The sequence below is a fragment of the Nanorana parkeri genome, unplaced genomic scaffold (genome assembly GCF_000935625.1).
Source record: "Nanorana parkeri isolate BGI_ZX_2015 unplaced genomic scaffold, ASM93562v1 scaffold465, whole genome shotgun sequence".
NCBI lineage: Eukaryota > Metazoa > Chordata > Amphibia > Anura > Dicroglossidae > Nanorana > Nanorana parkeri.
The window spans coordinates 1,037,391-1,047,750 of NW_017306733.1; the positions used below are offsets into that span (position 1 = coordinate 1,037,391).

Here is a 10,360-nt window from a genome sequence, read left to right on the forward strand (position 1 = left end):
CCCCCGACCTATACAAATGGAAATTTGTCATTTCACAGAAACAATACAAAGAAAAGACAACGTTCCTCTCCCGGGATTCTTCGAGTGGTCGGGAGAGGAAATGTAAATCTTTATAATGAGCTCATAATATAAAAGTGATGAGAGGAATGGAGCGGACGCATGGAGGATGAACGTGGGGCGTCCATGGAATGAACGCGGCGTGAAGATGGCGCCGATTAATAAAAGAGGGAAAAGAAATGAAATGGTTACAATGTGTTTCCCGGACGACGCACTAATAAGGAGACTCGTTATATTGTACGTGTGTGATAATCGCCGCTCCCGGGATCCAGCACCGCGTCCCCTCTCCAGGACCTCCACCCAACGCCGCCACCAATCAGGAGACGACTCTTCTGATTGGCAGCCATTCAGGCAGCCATTTTGTACCTCAAGCCAACATTTAAAACACAACCCCTGACGATAGTTGTTTTAGTTTGGATGGCGTGGAATGGACTGTGTTCCTATTGGGAGTGCTTTACCCTCACTTCCTGTCCCAGTGACACTCTTTGAAACCCCCGACACAATGAGAGTCACCAGGACAGGAAGTGAGAGGAAGTTTCCCCAAGAGGGACATGGGGGTTGTTATTGAGATCAACGACTCCTCAAGCATTGTATCTATTTCAGGACCAAAAGTTTAAAAAAAAACCCAAACACTTTACGGGTTATCTGTACTGTGACGGGCCCGGGGGGCTCAGACCATACCTGCTTCCGGGAGGACAAAGCCCCTTTGGGCCGACTGCGGCTGTTCGCCTTGTTGCCGTCGGCTTCCGCCGCGTTCTTGTCTTTCGAGCTCTTCTCCCGCCATCTGTCTGTGGTGCTTTCGGGGTGGTTGGGGATCGGGCTGAGAAATAGGATCCTTCCGATAAGCCCGTACAGAATGGTGGCCACGAAGAGCGGGATCACGTAGAATATGGCAAAGTCCGTCAGGTAAATGGGCAGGTAGAGGTTCCGGGAGACCTTGTAGCCGCACTGCACCTGCCGGGATTTGTTCACTTGAATGTCGACCAGGAAGAACCACATCATGCAGTAGATACAAGTGAACACCCAGACGACGGCAATGATGCGCTTGGCGCGGGACACGGTGCAGACTGTCTGGGCTTTCATTGGGTGGCAGATGGCAATGTATCTGGAAGATAAGAAAGCGGCGTCAGTGCTGTTGATGGAGTTAATGGAGTGCTGGACTCCATTAGATGTTCATAAAAGTGGAACATGTGGAACTTAAAGTGATTCTCTCCATGGCCCTTACAAAACAAAGGAACAGGTCCACTTTAATGGTGGCCCCATCAGCAGCTTATACTTATCTTTCCTTGAGGGGACCATGTGTAGCACCATGTGCCGGGATCAAGCCTTGGGGCTTCTCTCTGGCACATGGTCTAAGGGGCACTCCCTGGTTTCAGCCAGAGTGGCGGTGCTGAGACTAACCAGGAGACAGTTCTGCTTGACTTACGCTTGCTTAAAGTGCCAAGGGAAGTATGAGGTGAGCTTCAAGCAATGTGTCGCTATGCCTTAGCTGAACCCTCCCCCTGTGCCCCCAGTGTCACTTGTATCCCAGTGACCCCTGTGTCCTCTGTGCACACTGGGGCACCTAAACCCTTCTCCTGTCCCAGTGTTTCACTTCTTCCTCCATCTCGGCATGTGCACCCAAGTGTGCCCCTGTGTATCTCAAGTCTCCAAGTGTGCCCCTGTGTATCTCAAGTCTCCAAGTGTGCCCCTGTGTATCTCAAGTCTCCAAGTGTGCTCTTGTGTAGCTCAAGTCTCCAGGTGTGCCCCTGTGTATCTCAAATCCCCAAGTGTGCCCCTGTGTATATCAAGTCTCCAGGTGTGCCCCTGTGTATCTCAAGTCTCCAAGTGTGCCCCTGTGTATCTCAAGTCTCCAAGTGTGCCCCTGTGTATCTCAAGTCTCCAAGTGTGCCCCTGTGTATCTCAAGTCTCCAAGTGTGCCCCTGTGTATCTCAAATCTCCAAGTGTGCCCCTGTGTATCTCTAGTCTCCAAGTGCGCTCCCGTGTATCACAAGTCTCCAAGTGTGCTCCCGTGTATCTCTAGTCTCCGAGTGTGCCCCTGTGTATCTCAAGTCTCCAAGTGTGCACCTGTGTATCTCAAGTCTCCAATTGTGCCCCTGTGTATCTCAAGTCTCCAATTGTGCTCCTGTGTATCTCAAATCTCCAAGTGTGCCCCTGTGTATCTCAAATCTCCAAGTGTGCCCCTGTGTATCTCAAATCTCCAAGTGTGCCCCTGTGTATCTCAAATCTCCAAGTGTGCCCCTGTGTATCTCAAATCTCCAAGTGTGCCCCTGTGTATCTCAAATCTCCAAGTGTGCCCCTGTGTATCTCAAATCTCCAAGTGTGCCCCTGTGTATCTCAAATCTCCAAGTGTGCCCCTGTGTATCTCAAATCTCCAAGTGTGCCCCTGTGTATCTCAAATCTCCAAGTGTGCCCCTGTGTATCTCAAATCTCCAAGTGTGCCCCTGTGTATCTCAAATCTCCAAGTGTGCCCCTGTGTATCTCAAATCTCCAAGTGTGCCCCTGTGTATCTCAAATCTCCAAGTGTGCCCCTGTGTATCTCAAATCTCCAAGTGTGCCCCTGTGTATCTCAAATCTCCAAGTGTGCCCCTGTGTATCTCAAATCTCCAAGTGTGCCCCTGTGTATCTCAAATCTCCAAGTGTGCCCCTGTGTATCTCAAATCTCCAAGTGTGCCCCTGTGTATCTCAAATCTCCAAGTGTGCCCCTGTGTATCTCAAATCTCCAAGTGTGCCCCTGTGTATCTCAAATCTCCAAGTGTGCCCCTGTGTATCTCAAATCTCCAAGTGTGCCCCTGTGTATCTCAAATCTCCAAGTGTGCCCCTGTGTATCTCAAATCTCCAAGTGTGCCCCTGTGTATCTCAAATCTCCAAGTGTGCCCCTGTGTATCTCAAGTCTCCAAGTGTGCCCCTGTGTATCTCAAGTTTCCAAGTGCGCTCCTGTGTATCTCAAGTCTCCAGGTGTGCCCCTGTGTATCTCAAATCTCCAAGTGTGCCCCTGTGTATCTCTAGTCTCCGAGTGCGCTCCTGTGTATCTCAAGTCTCCAGGTGTGCCCATGTGTATCTCAAATCTCCAAGTGTGCCCCTGTGTATCTCTAGTCTCCGAGTGCGCTCCTGTGTATCTCAAATCTCCAAAAGTGATGGAAAGCCCAAAGTTTTACAGTTGTCACTGCAACAGGAGGTGAGGGGGATATTTCTATATGGACAATCGTCCTGGATAGGATTTCCCAGACCCCTTTCCCACCCTTCACTCCATTCTTGATATAAAGTATCAAAGGTTGTCTTGTGTTCTCATCCAATCTCTACAATTAAAGCAATGCAAGCATTCACACATGTAACATATACAATGTATCCAGAGAATTATGGTGACATTACCACAAGAGAAGCATGGGGCCAACTTGTAAGGAAATGTCAGAAAACATTCAAGGTAAGGAACTGACATCGTAGATCACAACAAATTCTGAAATATGAACATTGACCTGAGACTAGTATAATGGTGAGATGATGAGAGTTCTAATTAGAATTGGGGGTGTAGGGTGTCCCCAGGGTTTAGTACAGGCTCAGTAATCTTTGGTGAATTCCCCACACTTCAGAAAGATTTCATCTCACTTCCTGTTTTGTGTCCAGGACAGGAACTGAGGGGGATATCCCCAAAAGGACATAGCAAAAAAAATAGATTAGCTTCAAACCCCAAACTTATTGCTGTTAAATAAAAAGAAACGTGACATGACTTTCATCAGTAGAAAGATGTTTATCTGCTACAACCTCAAGGCTGTTCTTGGTAACAATGTTATTGTGTCTACGCAATGTGCAGATTCTGAAGAACCTTGCCCTGTTGTCTCACACGTCTGGTAATTGACCTTCTGCCATGGCCAGTGTGGAACAGGTATTATCATTCTATGAATGGCCACAAACACATGGAGTGAAAGCTTGGCTATAAGCTATTCAATTATATTTCATACAATGGTTGCATAGGGTGTTAAACATAGGATCTTACAAAGCAGCAACCCTGACCACTTGTTAACATGGTGACCTGTGACTGGTGGACATTATAGGAGAATTTACTGTGCCCTGCCAACTAGAAGCCTACATCATCCTTTCCATATGTGGGTTATGGGACTTTTCTGGCCTAGGTGCAGTCAGGGAAAAGGGTCATTTGTCTTTTGGTCGCTGTCTGAGACTTGGAGCTGACAATATGTATTGAGCCAAATGACTTAACACACATAAGAGCCAAAAGGAGACATTTACCTAACAATATGCTGCACATATAGACTGTGGTGTCATACTGATATGTGTACGAGCTTCTTTGTGGCCACATTAAGGAACATCTCACCCAGCCATGCGAAGATGCTCTCGATGCAGTCCATGCCAAGAACCATCCATGACTGGGTCATGGTGAACTTCCTCATGGCCTCTTCCCGTCTACTGGACAGAATGACACAGGAACCCAAGATTGTAGCCAGTTAAAGTAAAGCCCAAACTTTTCTTTTTAAGTTTTGGATAAGGTAGTGAATGGTTAAAACCCCTGTTGGGGCGATTGTCCTTTACTTCCTTTCTCCAAACTCAACAGGAAGTGAAAAGAGATCTTGCCAAAGTCAATGTCACCTTTGGAAGATTTCCCCTCTATATTCTGGACCCAGAGACAGCTCAAAGTGTTATATTTCCCCTTACATTTTTGGAATGCACCGTAGTGGTGTGGTGCTCCTGTTCTTGTGAAAGGTGCCAACCCTGTGTCAGCATGTCAGCATAGGTGGCATGCTGTAGATGTGGCATGCTGTACCTACAGGATAGGTGGCACTGGATGTCCATTGTGGTCTTCTGCCACCTATCCTGTAGGTACAGCATGCCACATCTACAGCATGCCACCTATGCTATAGAAACACGTTAACCGCTAAATTTAACAGTTCACCTCAACCTAATCCAAAATCTAACCCTTAAACTCAACCCAAACCTTATCCTCATAAATATTTCAACGAAAAAGGGTTCCAACCCTTTCCTACTCCATCCAAAATGAAAAAAAAAAAAAATGTTGGCTTTAGATTCTCTATAACTACCACAAACCCCAAGGGAGATGTTATTGAGATTGCACCTCAGAGCCCTATGCATTCTAATTAAGGGACACATTGAACTTCTTCTGGACCTCATTCACCTTAAAGGAGGTTTTCACTCACCTCATAGTTCTAGCCGACCTGTGACAATGAGACTGTCACAGGTCGGCTCAGTAGATCGGGAGGTGAGCGAACACATACCGGCGTTCGCTCACCTCTCGATCCTGTCACGGCTCTCTGTCGTGACAGGGGAGGAGCTGGATTCCCCGCTCCGATCCGCCAACGCTGACTGGCAGAACGGACAGGGGAGGGGGCGGGTACAGCTGGCTCTGCCTCTAGATAGGCAGAGCCAGCTGTCACTCATGCAGCCAGGCGGATCCCGGCACAATTGTCGGGATCCACTTCAGCTGCAGCGTCTCAGTATACCGCGAGCAGGAGCTCGCGGTATACTGCGGCGTCTCAGTATACCGCGAGCTACAGCTCGCGGTATACTGAGCCTAGGGTGATGGGAGGACCCTAGTTTGTGTCCTCCCGTTACCCTAAGGAGAACTATGGGGGAAAGCCTTAACCCCATAGTTCTCCTTTAAGAGAAGGGGCGACATAGATGAATGTGGAAAAAAAGAGTTTGCGTTCAATCCAAGCAGCATATACACTGAGTGGCCAGATTATTATGCCCCCCCCCCCCCCCCATCCGGTCTTTAAACACTTTAACAACAGCTGCTCTTGAACATGTAACGAATTCTGCTGTTTTGCTGATACTCGCTCCATGGCTCCGAGCGCCAACAATCATCCCACGTTCAAAGGCTGTTACATCGCGTTGTTCCCCCGTATCTTCAGAAATCACTTCTACTGTCGTGGTAACCAACCTGCTTCCCTATTTATAATGGTCTGGCCCTCTAGCAACTTCAGCGCCAAATTATAGCTAATTTGCCTACAAACGTCAGGTGGTCATAATAATCCGGCCACTCGGTGTCTATAATAATCCGGCCACTCAGTGTCTATAATAATCCGGCCACTCGGTGTATATAATAATCCGGCCACTCGGTGTATATAATAATCTGGCCACTCGGTGTATATAATAATCCGGCCACTCAGTGTATATAATAATCCGGCCACTCGGTGTATATAATAATCCGGCCACTCAGTGTATATAATAATCCGGCCACTCAGTGTATATGGGATTTGGTGAGGCTAGAGAGGAAGAATCATTAGTGAAGTATTAATATGGGTCAGATGTTCAATGTTATACTTTGTTTCCTCATAAATGACCCAGCAGAAGATACCCAATGAAGTTACATTTATAGCCAAGCAACACCACTGTAGCTGGACGGACAATACCACGATCCATTTATTTCAGATGTTTTTTTATTTTGCCTTTCATTCTATCATAACTACCAAACTGAAAGGGCTTTATAGTCTTCCCATCATCATCAGAACACCAGGTATTACACGTGTATGATGTATATCAGGTATCGGCAGCTATGTCATCCATAGGGCTAATACACAACTATTGTACTTGAAGACACAATAGTGCGCATTGTGCTGTTGTGTGTTGCCTTGCATTCTTAGAAGCATTGCATTGTTTTTTTCTAGTATCTCGTTTGATTTCCCCGAATTCCGTCAAATGCACCTTTTCTCCTCATGAACCTTAGTGCACTAAGCTGGTGGGAACAGTCTGAATGAAAACCATGGATTGTCTCATGGCTATGAATCTGCTGGTGCTGGAAAATGTCCAATAACCCTTCTGGTGAGAACAAGTCTTGGGTGCAGCTATATAGGATTGTGCACAACCCCAAAGACCAGGGACGTGCGGTCAGGGGAGGCGGGTGGGGCAGAGCCTCTCCTAGTACTACGCAGTAAAAAGCTGTCAGCTTCAAGACTGAAGCTGACAGCTTTTTCTCCATTCAGAGCGACTTGCAACAGATTACATATCAGGGAAATCCTCCCCCCTGTCATGGATGGAGTGATGCCCGTTAATTACAGGCGGCGCTGCATCCCGCTTTTGACAGCTAGTTAGGTTACACAGTAGCGGGCTTCCCCACTACTTTGTGTAACCTAACTTAGTGAGGCAAGAGCTGCAACAGCCTCTACTTGCTGTTAGAGGCTTGAGCTCTGTAGATGGCTTGGACCAATGGTAAAGCGCCATTGGTCCAAGCTGTCCAATCAAAAAAAACAAAAACCCAGTGAGGACATCGATCCTGTCCCTGTCTCCTCCCGTCTCCGTCCTCCCTCCCTCCTCCACACAGATCGGTGAACGAGTTGGGAGCGGGGCGGAGGCGGGCTGGGGAAATGCCTCAACGAGAACGGACTCCACTGCACGTCACCGCCAAAGACCACAAACCTACCTCTCAACTGTGAAAGCTGTGATGGAGCAGGAGGAAGCATTAATCCCCAGATACTGAAAGTACGTGATGCCGAGACAGCCGGCATGGCCGTAGATCCATGTCCCAGCCAGACTGTCCGTAACGTTGGGCAAACCGGCCGCCACCAGGACCATTAAGTCGGCTACGGCCAAACTGACCAGATAGCAGTTGGTCGGTGTCCTCATATCACGAGTGATGAAAACCACCAGGACCACCATGATGTTTCCTATGATGCCGATACCACAAACGAGAAGAACCAAGAAGACGGAGATGGCCTTGTACTCGATCATGCTAGACACCACATCGTTGTTGGCCAAGGAGATGTTGGTTGGGCTGTCCACCTTAGTGCCATTCTCCATCTTGGTAGGAAATTGATGGCTCGGGCCTAAGCGCCAGTTACAATGGAGACTCCATGTCAGGCCGTTTGAGTCAAGAAGAAACGTAATTCGTGGTGACTGGAAGCCAAGCGGACCAATGAAGCCATGAGGAGCAGATCTCTGGTCAGGCCAAGAACTGGAAAGAAGAAGAAGAAATTGAGTTAAAATCTGTGTTTACTATAAATATATTCCAAGTATTATCAGTGTATGTCAATGAAGTCAGGACTGCGTGTTCTGGGTCTATAGCCTGGCCGGTATTAAACTAGATGACATTTAGTTTGCTTTATGTGCCGTGAATCATAAACAATTACCATTTATTTTTATAAAGTTCTATTTTCACCATTTTTGCTCCTTTTTCCCCATTTCAGTGCTTCTGATCTTCTCCAGTTTCTTTCAGCCACTTCCTGTCTACATGCACTCACTCCAGAGTTGGCTGCACATCAATAATCTGTGCCAGTTTGCTGATAGTCCTCCCGTATCGGAGACTACAAGCAACGCAATCAGGAAGCTGGCCCAGAGCAACAGGGTGACCACACAGGAGTACTTATGGGAGGCAGAAACATAGAAACCCAATAACAGGAAGTGCCTGGACAAGGATCTTCATGGCAGGATCATTCATTTTAATGAAAGTTGCAGTCTTGAAATGACAAAAAACAAGTTTGACCTTTTATGAGCTTTTTAGTGTCTGGCTTTTGATCTACTATAATTATTCCCATGTAGAGGTTTTCCTTAAAGCTGAATTTCCGGGGACACAAAAACTTTCAAAAATATTCCACAATAGCCACAAAGGATATAAATCCACTTTGTGTGCATCAAATGCCTTTACAAGCCCAGATATTGCCTTCTAAAAGTAGCGGTAACATCATCATTGTGCCTGTGCAGAGAGCAGAGCTGTGGGAGTGGCCCAGCAGGAGCCAACCACTACAGGAAACTACAGGAGGGGGCGGAGACAAGACCAGTCACCTTGCCCAAGGGAAGAGAACATCAGTGAGCGTTCTTTATTACAGGAGGGGGCGGAGACAAGACCAGTCATCCCGCATAAGGAGGGAGAGCAGCAGTGAGCGGTCTTTATTACAGGAGGGGGCGGAGACAAGACCAGTCACCCTGCACAAGTAGAGAGAGCAGCAGTGAGCGGTCTTTATTACAGGAAGCTCCGAGTCTTACTGCACAGATCTGGAAGAAATACACAAAGCTCACCCACATTCAGGAGGAATACTCAGGACTCTTGTATAAGGATGATATCTGCTGATCCCGGAGTTCAGCTTGAAGGTTGTGTGTGGTTTGAAGCTCATATAGTATTCAATGATCACACAGTATTTAAAGGGCCCTGTTGTTGGCTGGGAGAACATCCTGGGACTTGTAGTTCCTCCGCACATGGACAGGATTAAAGTGCGGTAGCCTCGGTTTCTTGTTATCTCTGGTTTCTGTTCATTCCGCATTCCCAGAACGAGAACTTGTTAAATGTTTCCTCCAGAAGTCTTTGCTGGAGGCTAAAGTCGATTGCAGCGGGCGTTTTCTGCACCGATCACGTATATCGATATATTATTTATTGTGTGAATCATCCCGGAGATGGACGCTGACCCCAGATTTGTCTTCTCCGTTCTGTACTATGGAGGGATTGCGGTAATATTACTAATACGCGGCTCCGCCCCGGCTCCGGGAGGCCATTAGACTCGTTCTGCAGTCTCTTTTCAAATTCCAGCAAGCAGACTTCAGCAGTGGCCTCCTTATCCCGCTCATTGCAGGAAGGTAGACGAGAACGTGTTTACACATTTGCAAAGCAACTGCAAATGGCAAAATAATCTAAAAACAAATTAACCAGCAAATCCTGCAGTTGTAATATCCCCCAGCCGAGCTTATTCCATGTGCTTCTAGATGGACTGCAGACTTTGGTTATATGATACTGCAACTTCCTTCTCTCTCTCCCTCTCTAAGAGACAGCAAGGAGCATACCCTGGGTGGGCCTGACTTGAATATTCATATGGCTCAGCGACTGGTGTTACCAGGCAGAGGCTTTTCGAGGCAGGGTGACACCCGCTGCGGGTACCTGGTGACACCCCGCCATGACGTCACCACGCCCGTGCGCGATGACATCATCACGCCCGTGCGCGATGACATCATCGTGCTTGAGTGGTTATCTAATTGACGCCTGCCGGCAGCCATCTTAGTGATGGACGCCGGCAGAAAGAGGAGAGGACGTTCACCCGGCGGGATGATGTATTCCGCCGGGTCCCCTCCTCTCTCCTGACACAGTCGGGCTCTCGGTCCATGACTGAGTGCCTCAACTTTTTAGAGGGGGTGACACCAAAATGACTGTCAGTCATTTTGGTGTCACCCCTCCAGTGGTGTCACCTGGGTGCGGGCCACACCCCCCAGACGGCCCTTGTGACATCACTGTTACCATGGGCATCCCAACACTTTGCCCTGCCTGAGGCAAGGAAGGGGGGCGCTGGTGGCTCATGTTGGGGGTCATTCTGTCATGTGGGGACACACACACCTGCTGTCCCCTTTCCGGCCA

The 10,360-nt window shown here is 48.0% G+C and overlaps 1 protein-coding gene across 1 annotated transcript in view; it reads right to left on the reverse strand.

The window, feature by feature from the left end:
* Nucleotides 1-7,959, reverse strand: part of LOC108790326 (thyrotropin-releasing hormone receptor-like) — a 10,520-nt gene extending 2,561 nt beyond the window's left edge. Inside the window, exons 1-2 of the mRNA XM_018560562.1 lie at nt 7,448-7,959; nt 739-1,162 (exon numbers count right to left, since the gene is read on the reverse strand). Coding sequence (XP_018416064.1) covers nt 739-1,162; nt 7,448-7,824 — 801 coding nt within the window. The 5' untranslated portion in view covers nt 7,825-7,959. The remainder of the gene's footprint in view (nt 1-738; nt 1,163-7,447) is intronic.
* Between the last annotated feature and the right edge of the window lie 2,401 nt (nt 7,960-10,360).